This window comes from Carcharhinus amblyrhynchos, chromosome 31, assembly GCF_965287045.1.
Source record: "Carcharhinus amblyrhynchos chromosome 31, sCarAmb.v2.hapA, whole genome shotgun sequence".
NCBI lineage: Eukaryota > Metazoa > Chordata > Chondrichthyes > Carcharhiniformes > Carcharhinidae > Carcharhinus > Carcharhinus amblyrhynchos.
Genome location: NC_137354.1, coordinates 9,384,669 through 9,401,622, shown reverse-complemented (window position 1 = coordinate 9,401,622; position 16,954 = coordinate 9,384,669). Strand labels below are relative to the sequence as shown.

General features: G+C 44.8%; 1 protein-coding gene across 2 annotated transcripts in view; it reads left to right on the top strand.

Annotated features, from left to right (window-relative positions):
• Positions 1 to 14,331, top strand: part of LOC145360361 (annexin A4-like) — an 87,118-nt gene extending 72,787 nt beyond the window's left edge. For both annotated transcript variants that reach the window (XM_080215532.1, XM_080215533.1), the window contains 4 exons: positions 2,046 to 2,141; positions 6,170 to 6,228; positions 10,805 to 10,927; positions 13,323 to 14,331. In XM_080215532.1, coding sequence (XP_080071658.1) covers positions 2,046 to 2,141; positions 6,170 to 6,228; positions 10,805 to 10,927; positions 13,323 to 13,382 — 338 coding nt within the window. In that variant the 3' untranslated portion in view covers positions 13,383 to 14,331. The remainder of the gene's footprint in view (positions 1 to 2,045; positions 2,142 to 6,169; positions 6,229 to 10,804; positions 10,928 to 13,322) is intronic.
• The last annotated feature ends 2,623 nt before the right edge of the window (positions 14,332 to 16,954 follow it).

Below are 16,954 nucleotides of genomic sequence, written 5' to 3'. Positions count from 1 at the left end.
CCGAATCGCGCTGCAGAAGCCTGCAGGCTGGGCTCAATGCGCCCGAAATGCTGCAGCTCCAATTGGTGCCTCCATCTGCACACGCGCAGAAAAAGAATGATACAATGCTGCTCCCCTGACACATCGCTCCTGGGCAGGATAATTCCTTCCCCTGGCCCCCCAGACATTGCCCCACCCCTGCAACATTACTGACCCCCACCCCCTCTGCCACCCGGATCGATTGCAGGCCACCCCCTCCCCTCCTCTGATCTGAAGCAGAGTGGCAGCCATCCCCTCTTCTCTCCCACCGTTTCAGACGCAGTCCCGATCGTGGCCACTTTCAGGCCCTTGGTAAAGGGGGAACCGGCGAGGAGGTGGGCTGCAGACTGCGCTGTTCGCCTCACGCCCGACTTTACCAACTTTTTGTGCCCGAAAACAGGCGCAATGCGATGGTAAAATCGAGCCCTTGGTGTCAGGGGGATTAGCAGGGGTGTGGGTTTACGGGAATAAGGCCTGAGTGGGATTGTTGTTGGTGCATGCTCAATGGGCCGAATGGCTTCCTTCTGCACTGTAGTGATTGATTACTGTTGAGGCAGCCTTATTCACAATGGCTGGCATTGTTTCTCCCCCAGAGTGTGAACTAGTCATCCAGACTCAAACAGTAAATAAGAAGTAGGAGCAGGAGTTGTCATTGTCTGCCCCCTCGAGTCCATTCGGCTGTACAGTAAGATGGCTGACTTTCTGTAACATATCCACTTACCCACCCACTCCCTATGTCCATTGATCAATAATGTATCTATCTCAGCCTTAAATATTATAAGAGAGCTTCCAAAACTCTGTGGAATTGATTCACAACTCTCTGGAGTGAGGAAACTTCTCCTCCTGAGTCCTAAATGGACGATCCTTCTCCAGCCAGGGGAAATAACTTGTCAATGCCTACAAGCCCCTTCAGAATCTTGTATGTTTGAAGATGTGTTATTGGCCATTGTGAATGTTAATGGGGAGATGGTGGCATAGAGGTAATGTCATTGGACCGGCAATCCAGGGACCCAGGTTCAAATCCCTTTTGCCAGCAGATGACAGCATTTAGGTTCAATGAATAAACCAGAAATTGAAAGCTGGTCTCGGGAGATGGGGAGCTGATGGCCGAGTGGTATTATGGCTAGACTGTTCATCCAGAAACTCAGCTAATGTTCTGGGGACCTGGGTTTGAATCCCGCCACAGCAGATGGTGAAATTTGAATTCAAAAGAAGAAAAATCTGGAATTAAGGACCTACTGATGACCATGAAAGCATTGTCAATTATTGGAAAAACCCATCTGGTTCACTAATGTCCTTTAGGGAAGGAAATCTGCCATCCTTACCCAACCTGGCCTACAGGAAACTCCAGAGCCACAGTAACACGGTTGACTCTAAACTGCCTGAGGGCAACTATAGATGGGCAGTAAATGCTGGCCCAGCCAGTGACGTCCATGTCCCATGAATGAATGAAATGGTGACCATGACAACTATCATTGCTTGGCTAGAACCCCCATCTGGTTCACTAATGCCCTCTTCAGGGAAGGAAATCTGCTGTCCTTACCTAGTCTGGCCTACATGTGTTCCTTTTATAGTTTAATTTTAGTTTATTTATTAGTGTCACAAGTAGGCTTACATTAACACTGCAATGAAGTTACTGTGAAAATCCCCTAGTTGCCACACTCTGGCGCCTATGTGGGTCAGTGTATCCAACCAGCACGCCTTTTGGACTGTGGGAGGAAACCGGAGCACCTGGAGGAAACCCATGCAGACATGGGGAGAACAGGAAACTCTGCACAGACAGTGATTTAAAGCTGGGAATCAAACCTGGGTCCCTAGAGGTGTGAGGCCGCAGTGCTAACCACTATGCCACCGTGCCGTCCCCACCAAATCCAGATGTGATGACTCTTAGCTGCCCTCTGAAAATGCTCAGTTTTCAAGGGCAGTTGGGGAAGGATGATAAATGCTGACCTTGCCAGCAGTCCCATTGTCCTCGAAATAGAATATCAAGATGTTTTCATGGCTCACTGTTCTGCTTTCTATTTCAGTATTTGAGGAGTATCGGCAGGTTTGTAAGTACGACATTGAGAAGACGATCTGTCGGGAGATGTCTGGGAACCTGGAGCGAGGCATGCTGGCAGTAGGTGAGACATCTCGGTGTAATAATAGAAATATACATAGACACAGCCATAGCTAACGTATTCCCTTGATATACTCTTACACATAAGAAAGAGCATGTCCTTCAGGGAGAGAAATCTGCCACCCTTACCTGGTCTGGCCTCCCATGTAACTCCAGACCCATAACAATGAGGTTGACTTTAAACTGCCCTATGAAATGGTATAGCAAGCCACTCAGGTCAAGGATTTGATTTGATTTATTATTGTCACATGTATTAGTATACAGTGTAAAGCACTGTTTCTTGTGTGCTATACAGACAAAGCATTCCGTTCATAGAGAAGGAAAGGAGACAGTGCAGATTGTCGTGTTATAGTCATAGCTAGGGTGTAGGATCAACTTAATAAGGTAGATCCATTCAAAAGTTTGATGGCAGCAGGGAAGAAGCTATTCTTGGTGTGTGACCTCAGACTTCTGTATTTTTTTCCCAATGGAAGAGAGAATGTCCAGGGTGCCTGGGGTCCTTAATTATGCTGGCTGCTTTGCTAAGACAGCAAGAAGTGTGGACAGAGTCAATGGATGGGAGGCTGGTTTGCATGATGGATTGGGCTCTATTCACGACCTTTTGTAGTTCCTTGCGGTCTTGGCCAGAGCAGGAGCCATAATGGGCTGTGATGCAACCAGAAAGAATTCTTTCCACAGTGCATCTGTAAAAAATCTGAGAGTTGTAGCTGAAATGCCAAATTTCCTTAGTCTTCTGAGGAAATAGAGGCTTTGGTGCGCTTTCTTAATTATAGTGTCGGCATGGGGGGACCAGGACAGATTGGTGATCTGGACACCTAGAAACTTGAAGCTCTCGATCCTTCCTACTTCGTCCCTGTTGATTTAGACGGGGTATGTTCTCCTTTATGCTTCCTGAAAGAAGGATGGGCAACAAATGCTGGCCTTGCCAATGACACCCACTTCTCATGGAGGGGGTGGGGGGGGGGGGTGGTGGTGAAAGATGAAGGTGTAGTTTTAATTAGGTTGGTGAGGTAAAGGAGTGAGATCTTCAATAACTGGACCATTGACAAAAGAAGCTTTAGCAATGATTCCCAGAGCTCAGAAGGGCCACCAATTAAGTTGGGAGGAGGGAAGAAAAGGTTTAATTGCAGAAGTGCCCTGTTTTTTGTCGAGAAAGTTTCCATAGAAACTATTATGGTCACGTTGAGACAGAAATTGCAACTGATTGCACTCAGGCGGTCACGTACAGCCACTAATGGTGCCACAACAGTGTTAATGTTTGAAAGAGAGTAAAATGCTTTGCACGCGCAGGATGGCCTTCCTGGTTGGAGAACAGAATGTCAAAATGTTGTATGTTGATGTACCTGTAATGCTGCTTTCCTGGTGTGTTTCTTTCTCTGATGCCTTCCGGATTCTCAGGTTGTGGGTTAGTAGAGGTTTGGTCTTTGTGTGTGTGTGTGTGTGTGTGTGTGTGTTCCCGTGTGTCCGTGTCTGTGCAATAGCCGGATCCAAAGGGGGCTTTCCCTTTTGCGAAAGAACATTTGCCAAATACAGCACAGGGCAAATAACATATGGTTGAAATGTAGCATCTGCCCATGTATTTTGGTTTGTACTGTTTTATACAGGGGTGGCACAGTGATCAGCACTGCTGCCTCACAGCTCCAGGGACCCAGGTTAGATTTCTGGCTTAGGTCATTGTCTGTGTGGAGTTTGCACGTTCTCCCTGTGTCTGCGTGGGTTTCCTCCAGGTGCTCCGGTTTTCTCCCACAGTCCGAAAGATTTAGATGCATTGATTAAATTCTCCTTCCCGAACAAGCAGCACCAGAGTGTGGCGACTTGAGGATTTTCGCAGTAACTTCACGGCAGTGTTAATGCAAGCCTACTTGTGACACGTTTAAACTTGAAAGTTTATTTATTAATGGCATGATCTGTGGTACTGGTTTCTCTGGGAATGATGTGGAGATGTCGGCGTTGGACTGGGGTAAGCACAGTAAGAAGTCTCTCAACACCAGGTTAAAGTGTGAAGGCGAAGGAGCTTGAGGCTCCAAAAACTAGTGCTGCCAAATAAACCTGTTGGACTTAACCTGGTGTTGAGACTTCTCACTGTGCCCTCCGGGAAGGGGCAAACCCCAAAAGCTTGTGAGTTTACTATCAAATAAATCGGTTGGAATTAAACCTGGTGTTGTCAGACTTCTTACTCTCCGGGAATAGCCGTTTCCCCCTGCACCGTTCCTCTCTCTCTTTTAATATGGATTGTCCTGAGCAGACAAGCTACTCCATCTAGTGGTCTGCCCTAAATCTGCAGTATTTTTAAACCCAGCAAGAAGTCTCTCAACACCAGGTTAAAGTCCAACAGGTTTACTTGGTAGCAAAAGCCACTAGCTTTCGGAGCGCTGGCTGTCCCTTTGTCAGGGCTCACCTAGTGGCATTTGCTACCAAATAAACCTGTTGGACTTTAACCTGGTGTTGTGAGACTTCTTGCTGGGCTTACCCCAGTCCAATGCCGGCATGTCCACATTTGTGTTTTTAAACCAGCAGCGGTGACGATCTGCACACTCCCGTGACTATCTGATCAAATTAAAGCTGCTTTACTATTTGGGAACTGGGTTAGTTGGAACTGGAGTTGTCTTATCCTGGATTCTTTTTGGTCTTTGTTTTTCTGTAAGCTGCTCCTTCCTCTGCTGTGCCCCTTCAAGACACTTTTTCATATACAATGAGAGAGTTTTGCATTTATGTAGCACCGTTCACAGCCGCAAGACATTTCCAAAGAAAAAAGGTGCTTTGCAGCCGGTTGAATGCATTTCCAAGCATGGTTCCAGCTGTGACGTAAGGCAGCCAATTTGTGCACAGGAAGCTCCCAGTAACAGCGTTGTGATGGTGACCAGTGGATCTGTTTGCCCACTGCGATGTGTTGTTAGCTTTAGATCATCGCAGCTGCTCCAGCTCAAATGTGTCAACCCAGCCTGAATCAGAATATGGTTTCTTGCCATTTGGGTATTGGGATCTTGCTGGGAATTTGGCCAAAGTCCCCTGGGAACCTCACTGAAAAGGGGAGAAGTGAAAGTGTGGATGACTGAACGCACAGCTGAAAAGGAAGCCTTATGATCTGGGGACAGAGGCACGGCAAACCATTGGGGCCTTGCGAGGAGCTATCAGTGTACAGGGAAGGTGGCCGAAGGTTTCATTTCCAGTGATCAAGGAAGGTTGGGAACGTGTACTGTAGACCAGACCTGAGGAGGGTGTAGAAATGGGATATGGGTGAGGCTGAGAGGAGGACTTGTAAATAAGAATTTGATTTATTATTGTCACGTGTATTAATATACAGTGAAAAGTGTTGTTTCTTGCACAGTATACAGATAAAGCATACCGTTCATAGAGAAAGAAAGGAGAGCGTGCAGAATGTAGTGTTACAATCATAGGCAGGGTGTAGAGAAAGATCAACTTAGTGTGAGGTATTATTCTGAAATCTGATGGCAGCAGGGAAGAAGCTGTTCTTGTGTGTACAGAGCTGGATTGTAGTCTGTTTGAAGGAATGGCTGTCTATGGTAATCTCCACAGAAGGTGCATTCAGGTTTGTCGTGACCTTTGAGAGCCCTTGTGCCTGGTTAAGACTGGGCATAGGCTGTGTGCGAGGAACCATGGAATGAATACTTAATTACCAAGTGCAGCATTCCCACATGCTTCCTGAACTCAGCACGGTTAAGTCCCACAGTCCTGACTAAGGTTTCTCTTCTCTCTAAGTGCTGGCGGAGCTTGTCAAACACTGGGACATCCTTAGGAATTCTTCGCACCCTTCCCAATACCTTCAATCCTTTCCACGTGTACTCAGGATGTTTTAGCCTATACCTCTTTAGAGATGGGTTGATGCATTCTATCCTCTGTCAATGGCCAGTGTTCTAAAGTAGATGCATTAACACCTGGTTGTTGCTGAGAATCTTGGTTTCTGTGTGTCCTTCTTTGTGTGTGTGTGTATGTGTGTTCATACATTGTTCTGCTTTAGTATGTTCCATATACTGGCCAATGTCTAATATGTAACTAATGTTCATTTCACAGTGAAGTGTCTGAGAAATACTCCGGCCTATTTTGCTGAAAGACTCTACAAGTCGATGAAGGTAAAGTTTGATGGCGCTATTTATTTTGCTTGGTTGGATGAGGTTGTGTTCATACTGATTGCCCACTCCTTCCTTGACCAATACAATTGCTTCTCTCCTCAAACTGCTTTGCAATATTGAAATATGTTGATAATACTTCACCCGTTCACTCAGCACAGTGACACAGTGGTTAGCATTGCTGCTCTACAACGCCAGGGACCCGGGTTCGATTCCTGGCTTGGGTTACTCTGTGTGGAGTCTGCAAGTCGTTCCCCGTGTCTGCGTGAGTTTCCTCCCACACTCCCAAGATGTGCAGGTTAGGTGGATTGGCCATGCCAAATTGCCCCTTATTGTCAGGGAATTAGTAGGTAAATTTGTTGGGTTACGGGTATAGGGCCTGGGTGGGATTGTGCAAACTGAATGGGCCAAATGGCCTCCTTTGCACTGTAGGGATTACATGCATAAAAAGAAAATAGTGGCTGAACTTTCCTAACTTTGTTCTACTGAAATTAGCATGGCTTTGATTTGACGCAGTAACTCATACCAGTTGTTCTAGCCTCTATTGTGGCAGCTAAAGCATAATTTTAACCACAGACTGGAGCCCACTCTGTGATCCAATGTAAACAGTGTTGAAACTGGATTAGGTTGTTGACCAACCATGCTCCTTTAGAGAGGGACGGAGAGAAAATGGTGCATCAATCAACCAAGCTTCAACACAGATTTGACTAAAGACTCTGAAGAAATGTGACCTCTCAATTAGGGAAGGATGTTTGGACTAAGGGTTCTTGAAGTTAGGAAAGGAGAAGAAGCCCAACACAAAGTGTACAAAGATTATGAGGGGCTTGGACAGAGTGGAGAAGGTGCAGCTCTTAGTTGGAGGGTCAGTCATGAGGGGACACAAGATTAACATAGAACATTACAGCGCAGTACAGGCCCTTCGGCCCTCAATGTTGCACCGACCAGTGGAACCAATCTAATGACCCTCTAACCTAAACTATTCCAATCTTATCCATATGCCTATCCACTGACCATTTGAACGCCCTTAAAGTTGGCGAGTCCACAACTGCTGCAGGCAGGGCATTCCACGACCTTACTACCCTCTGAGTGAAGAAGGTGAGGGGCCGAAGGTTTGGAGGGGAATGTGAGGATGAAGTCTTTCACCCCAAGGATGGTGATGGTCTGGAAGTGCTGCCTGAGAGGGTGGTAAAGGCAGGTTGCCTCGTCTTCTTGAAGAAGTCTCTGGATGAGCACTTGGCAAATGATAACATTCAAGGCTAAGGACCAAGTGCTGTTAATGGGATTAGGTGGGAGGTTGGGTGTTTTTCATGTGTCAGTGCAGACTCGATGGGCAGAAGGGCCGTTTTTGCACTAAGATTCTATGAAAGATGTGAAAGAAAAATCTTTGAATAATACGTGCATTTTCTTTACCCAAATGTAAAACTCATTTCCTTCAGTCCTCCAGGAATCCTGTGTTCATCCAAATCTAGCTTCTTGTCTATCCCCCATGACCCTTGCACAGTCATTGACTGCCAGGCATTAAACCATCTAGGCTCTCATTCCCTCCAAAGTTAGTTAGAACTACTGACCAGTGGGGAGAGTGTGTTGTCCCAGTTTAGTTGAGCATCTGTAAAGGGTAAAGCAGAATTAATATTTGGAATGCAAATTGCTGGTCGGAACTGAAAGCTGGAAGGTAAGCAGATGTTTTCAGGCTGGAGGCGGGAATGGTGGGAATAATCACGTCAGAATAGTTTTGCATCAAGTCCAGCCTAATTTTTTTTCCAATTAAATTCTCCCCTCCCCGTGTGCTTTGTGCCATGGAGGCTTGCTTGGTGAAACAATTCACAATCGTAACTTGGTGGAATTAAAACAGAAAAGACAGGAAACACAAAGTGGGTCTGGGGAGTGTGTTGAAAGATATAAAATGCAGTTAGTGTTTGGGCTTTCTAAACCTCAGCTTCTCTCCGTCTCCTCAGTAAAACATCCAAACAGAAACAGTGCTGGAAAAGCTCAGCATCCGTAGTGAGAGTAAACAGTTAACGTTTCAAGTCCACTTGATGGCTCTTCAGAACTGAGGGGAGGGGAATGTGTTGGATATTATACGGTATGAGAGGGTGGGGCAGTGATTCGTGAGAGCTGGGAGGGATTGTAGCAAACTTGAGAACAAATGGCGGTGGAAGGGAGGGCTTATTGCATTGAGACAACAAATGTATAAGAGAATTTTTTAGAAAAGGATTAAAATGGAGGAGAAAAGTCACAGTCTAAGGTCATTGAACTCAGTGTTGGACATCAGACTATTTTGGGCAGCGCATTACTTTTGCACGTTGTCAGACTAATTTTCAGATTGTCCTTTATAGGGTCCTTTCATTCCTTGTCTTAGACAAAGATTGGTACGGAGTTTAAAATGATTTTTTTTGGTTGAACAGAACTTAAAATTAAATCATTACAAAAATGAAACGAAAGAGCAAAACTAGAGAGAGACTGACTTTTTCTGCCTGCCGCGCCCCCACCCCCCCCTCCACTGACCTTGAACGCAGAACTCAAAAACAAAGCTGAACTGAACTACAAACACAGAGCTGAAGCTGGAATATATGTCATTCGCTATCTTTGTTTTTGCAATTGATTGGCACATGCTGACTCCAACTTGGAGGAACAGGCCTAGCAGATGTTGTTTATGAAAAACTTTGTTTGGCTTATGAAAAGCTTGTTTTGCTTCATTATCCTTTTGAAAAATGCAGTCAATTTCTCGCCAGCTTAGCAAACCTTCTGAGTTTTAAAATGTAGTCAAGTGTTAGTTAATTTTTAAGCTCAGCATTTAAATGTAATTACTTAGGCAGAAATATCTGAAAATGAAGTCTTTGCATCAATGGAAAGGATACACAGGATCTCTCAACATTCCTCTTATGGTTACCATGGTCTGAGCATATCGATCATCAATGGAAAAGGAATTTGCAGAGAAGAAAAATTTTCAGTGGTCTAAATTAATTAACTACTGGTTTCCCCTTCTCCTCCCCCCGCCCCTGCCCCACACACGTGCACGCGCACACAATCCCATGTACGCTACAGCTGAGGGGGTGCCATCTACATGAAGTCTAGTCAACCTAAAATAAATTATAGTCCCTTTTGCAGTACAGAATTTCAGGGTTGCTGGAAAAAGAAACATCCTGTCAAAATTTTTTTGACCCGCACTCATCAGGGCAGATGCACAAATGCTAAATTTCACAGAGAGCAACAATTTTATTCTGCATGGGGAAAGGACTGCGGATTGATTGGCAAGTCAACTCTGGTTGAGGTGTTGGCATGGCAGATGCACCAAAGAACTACTGTCCTCCCAGCCACTGTTTAATTCAGTAAAGGTGCAATGCCAGGCTATGCTCCTGTGTATGAATGTATGCAACTTCTAGCAGTTTCAAATTTTTAAAAAAATTCATTTATGGCATGTGGGCATTTTTGGCTAGACCATTTATTGCCCATCCCTAGTTGCCCTTGAGAAGGTGATGGCGATCTGCCATCTTGAATCGTTGCAGTCCCTGAGGTGTAGGTAGATCCACAGTGCTGTTAGGGAGGTGGTTCCAGGATTTTGATCCAGCGACAGTAAAGGAACAGCGATATATTTCCAAGTCAGGACAGTAATGTGACTTGGAGGGGAACCTCCAGGTGCTGGTGTTCCCAATCATCTGCTGCTTTTGTTGTTCTAGATGGCAGTGCTTATGGGTTTGGAAGGCACTGCCAAAGGAGCTCTGAATTCCTGCAGTAGATCTTGTAGATGGTACACACTGCTGCCACTATTCACCAGTGGTGTAGGGGTAGCAATCAAATGGGCTGCTTTGGCCTGAATGATGTTGAGCTTCTTGAGTGTTGTTGGAGCTGCACTCAACCAGGCAAGTGGGGAGTATTCCATCACATCCCTGACTAGTACCTTGCGGGTGGTGGACAGGCTTTGGGAGTCAGGAGATGAGTTACTTGCCGCAGGATTCCCAGCTTTTGACCTGGTAGCCATGGTATTTGTATAGCTAATTCAGTTCCATTTCTAATCAATGGTAACCCTTAGAATGTTGATGATGAGGGATTCGGGGATGGTAATGCCACATTGCAATGCTGACTGATGATCTTAAATTGGTGTTAGCATAATTCTTAACACACACATTGTTCAACGAGTGCTGTTCGTTTGCAGAATCACATCTAAATTTCAACGTTATGTTCTGAATTGAGAACAGTCAGGTACGTTGCTTATGGCAAACAGCTGAACGAACACGCTGTTTGATACAGTGCATCAGTCAGTGCAACATGACATTACCCAACATTGAACTAGTACTGAAATCTACATTGTCACAGTGTAGATGAGATTTGGAATAAAGGTAACAAAACCCTTTATGTGCTGTGCTCTTAATGAAAAAAAGAGTCACAACGTCACAAGCTGCGACTGTCCCATCATTGCAGCCAGTGGGAAGATCAGAGCGATTCAGTAACTTGGAACGTCTGAGCTAGGGAATAAGAAGTAGACAGCCAGGAGTTGGGCATTTAGGATGAGCGTGAATGGTAAGAAACGAAAGGTTCTTAAATCTCGCATATTAACACATCAGCCTTCTTTTCCATTTAGGGCCTGGGAACAGATGACAAAACGCTGATTCGCATCATGGTGTCTCGTTGTGAGGTGGACATGTTAGATATCCGGGCTGAATTCAAGAGGATGTACGGCCAGTCTCTGTACTCCTTCATATCGGTAAATATGCCCATTTCACTGCTGACCAGTAATATGCGCTCAGATAGCAAGTACAGCAATTGAGGAGGTTTCTCCAGCTCTGTGTTCACCGCTCAACACTACCCTCAACAATGAACTCATTCTAATGGGGAGGCACAGCGGTTAGTGCTGCTGCCCCACAGCAGCCAGGGACCCAGGTTCAATTCCGGCTTCAGGTGACTGTCTGTCTGTGTGGAGTTTGCATGTTCTTCCTGTGTCTGCGTGGGTTTCCTCCAGGTGCTCCGGTTTCCTCCCACAGTCCAAAGATGTGCAGTTAGGTGGATTGGCCGTGCTAAATGTGCAGGTCATGGGGATAGGACAGAGGGAGTGGACCCTAGGTAGAGTGCTCTTTTGGAAGTTTGGTGCAGACTCAATGGGTTGATTGGCCTCCTTCTGTACTGTAGAGATTCAATGCTACAAAAGATGGTCTATTTTGTGTGGTCTGACCCCATTTTAGATGTGAAATGAAGAATGGAGCAAGCATGTAATCCTTAATGAAGGTCCTGTTATCTCTTCATAGTGCAGAGGGGGCCTTGATCCTTGCGCTTGCTCAACGCGGACAACAAACCCTCCCCACACCGCCCAACTGTCACCACTGTGTGTTAGGTTATCCCTATGGGAAGTATGTAATGGAACGTGAGGTTAGAGAGAGGGAAAAGATAACCAAAACTGAAAGTGCTCCCACTCTTAATTACTATCTGATGATCCCTGCTGGGAATGTCGGGTGAGGGAAGGATTCACTGCAATGTTGAGTAACCAGTCAACTTCTCATCTGGGGCAAACACATGAATAATGAGCAGGCGGGGGAGGTTCTGTAGAGACACCTGTGGAGTCATTGACCAGAGGATAAGAGAATCGGTTATCTGATGGAGTTTCTTTCGGATTGTGAAGGAGTTAATACTGTAGACGTAGAGAAGATGCTTTCACTTGCTGTTTTCATTTGTTCATGGGATATGGGTGTCAACATTTATTGCCCTATTGACCCACGAGAAGGCTGTGTTGAGCTGCTGCCTTGATACACCCACGGCACTGTTAGGAATGGAGTTGCTAGATTTTGATCAAGCAACAGTGAAGGAACGAAATCAGGATGGTGTGTGACTTGGAGGGGAACTTCCAGGTGATGGTTTTCCCATCTTCTGCGGGGATTATTTGCCAGGGGGCGAGGGAGACCAAAGCTAGGAACCACAAATATAAGATAGTCATTGATAAATCCAGTTAGGAGTCTCACAACAGCAGGTTAAAGTCCAACAGGTTTATATGGTAGTGCAAGCTTTCGGAGAGTTGTTCCTTCATCTGGTGAATCTAATAAGGATTTCAGAGAAGCTTCTTTACTGAGAGAGTGAGAACATGAAATGGGAGACTAATATATTAAGGAGAATCATATGATGGAGATACTAAGGTATGAGAAGAATAAGAGTACGAGGAGGCTCAATGGAATATAAACACAGGCCATGGACTCAATGGGCTAAATGGCCTCTTTCTGTGCTGTACATTTTATAAACAAAAGTGGGAACTTTGGATGCTGGGAGCCTAATCAGTATTGTGGAGGCTTTGGGGGGTGGTGGTGGTGGCAAAGGAAGGAGGCCATCATTTCAAACATGTTCGAGTGAAAAGCCCAATGTGGGCCATCCATTGGACGACAATCAAGTGTGGGAACCAGTTAGACCAGGTTTTGGTAAGACTGCATCTGGAGTATTGTGTGCAGTTTTGGTCTCCACATTTAAGAGAAGGATATACTCTGACTGTAGGTTGCAGAGCAAAGATTCACTAGATTGGTTCCTGGGATAAGGGGGTTGCCCTATGATGAGAGGCTAAGTACTTTAGGATTACGTTCTCTGCTTCCCATTCTTCAGAGCTCCAATCTCTTTGAAACCTACAAAATTGAGTGTGAAGGGGCTTGACGGGTAGTGGAAACCGAGGGACTTTCTGCAGATTGGGGAATCTAAAACATGGGCACAGTCTCACGATAAGGAGTTGATCATTGAGGACTGGGATGAGGAGAAATTTTTTTTCACTCCAAAGGGTTGTGAATCTTTGGAATTCTCTATTCCAAAGAGTTGTTGGTGTTCCATGACTGAATACATTTAAGACTGTCTATCGGGGAATTAAGGGATTTGGGGAATGGATGGGAAAATAGGGATGAGTCCCAAGATCAGCCATGATTGTATTGAATGATGGTGAACTCTCAATGGGCTTTGTGATCTATTCCTGCTTCTACTACTTAGGTCCTTAACACTGGCCTGCCTTGACCCTTTAGTTCCACCTGGAGGTCATGGTCTCACTGAATGAGGAACTAAACAAATGGCCTCCTTAATTCTATGTTCAGCACTGCCTCTGATCTTCCCTCCTCATCACTGGTCTCTATTTTTGTTGCCAGGACGACACCTCTGGAGATTACAGGAAGATCCTATTACAGCTGTGCGGCTCAAATGACTAAGAGGGGAGTGAGCCTCCTAAGGAGATGGAGAGCTCGATGTAGGTTCTCCAAAAAAAAATGCCACCAAAGCACGAAGAGCTTCCTCATATTGATTTTATTCAGTTTTGTATTGGCTTGTAAATGTAATCCCATTTTTATGTATGGCATTTTCAAATATGTTTGTTTAGCTCAAGTTTAAGACTCAGTGCACTTTCCAGAGCATTTTATGACAATCAGGACAGTTATTAACTCTACCCATTTACACCTTTTGAGTTTCTCAATAAGTAAAAAGTTCACGCTATCTAAAGTCAGTCGTGTAGTTGCCTTGGAGAAATTGACCTCCTAAGTTCCTTCAAGAGAGCAGAATGGTCTATATTTTTATAAATGCTTTTTTAGGAGTTGCTTGCTTGCTGCAGATTACACTGGGTTGTGCCTTCTTGTTCAGAGCTTCTACTCTAACACACAATAGGAAGTTCCTCCAGCTTCCTAACGTTCCTCAATCAAGTACGCAGGGATGGTTTTTGATTTTTCTTTTGTTAAAAGCTGCACTCTTTGCAGAATTGGAACATTCCAATTCTGAGAACGCCGCTTTCTCCCTTCCATAGCCACTTTTACTGATCGAGCCAAACGTGGACCTGCCCTTTCCATTGGGGCGTGCTGCCTGAAGTATCATTGGTCTTGTAAGGGGCTTGCAGCCCAGGCCTGCCTGCAATTGTTCAGAAAGATTTGCCTCATGACCCTACAGTTTACAGGTTGGCTGTCCTGACCTCGAGTGCAGCAGGAATGCCAAGGAGAGGAGGCAGTGAGTTGAGATTTACCTGGCTGGCCTGTTCTTGCTGGCTGCTCAGAGTTTGTTACTGATGGGTGAAGGCAGTTGTCTGAAAGTGGGGACCCGTGAAAGAAGGGCTAATATGTCATGTGCTAAAAATGTAAATGAAACAAAAATAAATACTATGCAACAAATTTAAAATGGCGTTTGGTCAAATGACTCCTGGTTCATCACAATATTAGGCAATCTTTTGGATGTAAATCTCTCTAGAGAGGGAAGGGTTTGCATTGTCTTATCACAGCGATTCTGATTTCAGTGTAAACTCAGTGTATAACAATTCCAAATATATATAAAGAAATACTGACATTTAAAGAATGATTTTCGTGATCGTTTAACATCTCAAAGCCAATGAAGTAGTTTTGAAGTGTAGTCACTGTTGTAATGTATGAAACTCAGTAACTCCCACAAACAGCAGTGTGATATTTACCAGTAACCTGTTTCCTGTCTTACTGATTGAGGATAAATAATGGCCAGGACACTAAGGAGAACTTCCCTGCTCTTTTTTCAGAATTGTGCCAAGGGACCTCTTACATTCACTCGAGCAGGCAGATCATAGAACCTCTACAGTGCGGGGGGGGGGGGGGGACCATTTGGCCCATCAAGTCTGCACCGACTCTCTGACAGAGCATCTTACCCTATCCTTGTAACCCCACACATTTACCCTGCCAATCCACCTAACCTGCACATCTTTGGACAGTAAGAGGCAATTTAGGATGGCCAATCCACTTAACCTGCGCATCTTTGGAGATGGGTGCTGGAACTCTGCCACCTTGCCTGCTGCAGAATCAGAATGGGCAAAGGTCCGACAACAGAAATCTCTGCAAAATCCAACCCGGGATCTCGTTTTTAATGTTTCACCCGTGAGGCAGCATCTTCAACTGTGCAGCACTCCTATTTTGGAGTGTCAAGACATGATTTTTGTACTCAATTAAGCTGCAGGGTGAGATTTGGACCCAACCCTTGTGAATCTAAGGTGAGCATGCTACCAACTGAGCTACACGTGGTTGATTGTGCAATTGCACTTGGACCATGTGGGTACCTTTACAGAATTGCCTCAACAGTGTTGCTGTAATTGTTCAGTTCTTTTCTCTTGTAGCTGCTACTCTCTCTTGCGCTCTCTCACTTGTGCTCTTGCACTCTCACATATATCCTTTGTCATTCTCTGGGCTTATCACTGTACAACAAGGGAAAAACAGCATTCATTTGGTGACCAACAGTGCGAACAGTGGTACAACAATCTAGGCACAGCTTCCAGTTCAATATTCTGCTGTTCTCAGAATGTACTAAGCTTGTGATGCCTCCTTGCAGGGACTCAAAGCTAGTGGTCATGCATAGCTACCACTTAGCTGTGGTTAATCAATTTTATTTCCATGAATACCGTAGCTCTTCCATTTATACACATGTATTTATGCTCTGCACAAATTCATAGAATCATAAAATCCCTGCAGGATGAGACCATTCAGCCCATTGAGCCTGCACCACCAATAATCCTACTCAGGCCCTACTCCTATAACCCCATGTATTTATCTTGCTAATCTCTGACACTAAGGGGCAATTGAACATGACTAATTATGTTGATCATGTCATGTTAACATCCCAACTTTTTACTGACATTAATAGGAGGTGCACTTCCACGTTGCAACGGTTGGCAACACTTTATTCGCTAATAAAGTGAATCATAGAATTCCTACAGTGCAGAGGAGGCCATTCAGCCCATCAAGTCAGCACTGACAGGCTGCAAAGCACTTTGGGACATCCTGAGGTCATGAAAAGACAGAACCTAAATGGGAGTCTTTCTATAGAGGTCTTTATGATGCACCATGGAGTTTCAAAACTTTTCAAACTTTGCTCCCATACAACACCAACACATACACAGTTCCATGTTCACTGCCTGACCAGTTATCTGGTGGGAGGATTGGACGGTCTTTATCAAACACGTATGATCTACATAATATTTGGAATCAGTCAAATGAATGTTTGGCAGGTTCTATAAAGGGTTGGCACTTTACTGGTCTAGGATGCAATGATGAAAATCTACCTCACTTCTAGCTGGTTAACCAGTTGCTGTTAGAACAGACATTGGTCATAAATTACTTTTTACAAGTTCTTCTGTTAATCTGATAAATGACTCAAAAAATTGTAACACTGTTCCTTTAAGTGATAAGCCTTGAGATTGAGAGAACCTTCCCAAGGCAACAGTGCTTTGACATTGTACATTGTGATCTTGTTGGGTTTCAATCTTGACTCTCTCCTGTGTGTTTACTGATTAAAAGGCTAACGGTTTTTGTGTAACTTGTAAGGGTAAAATTCAGCTGCAAATCACAGCAAGAGCACATGGGTTCTCGACAACCTAAGAAACAGAGACATCTCTGGAACAGTTTATATTTCCAATACGACACTCCCATCTTGGAGGAGGAAGAATTTTATCTTTCCACTTGACAGAAACTTGGCAAGAAGACAATTATAAAGGAACTGAGGATTCACCTGTTAGGGCCTTGGACTGTTCTTAACGGCTACAATTTTATATAGTGAATACCCAGTAAACCTGCTTGAAACCAGCCTGAGGGATTCTTGTGTAAAGATGTGGTTGGATGCAGGTTACATGAAATCCATAGCCTTGCTTGAAAAAGCTCTCTTGGCTTCTCCAACAGCCTAAATCTGTCAGGACCAGAAAGCATAGTCTGGAGAGGTCCACAAAGGCATGTCTCCTGCATTTTATTTTTGTTCCCCTGTGAGTCAGCTGGAGCAGGAAGAACTTACTCTT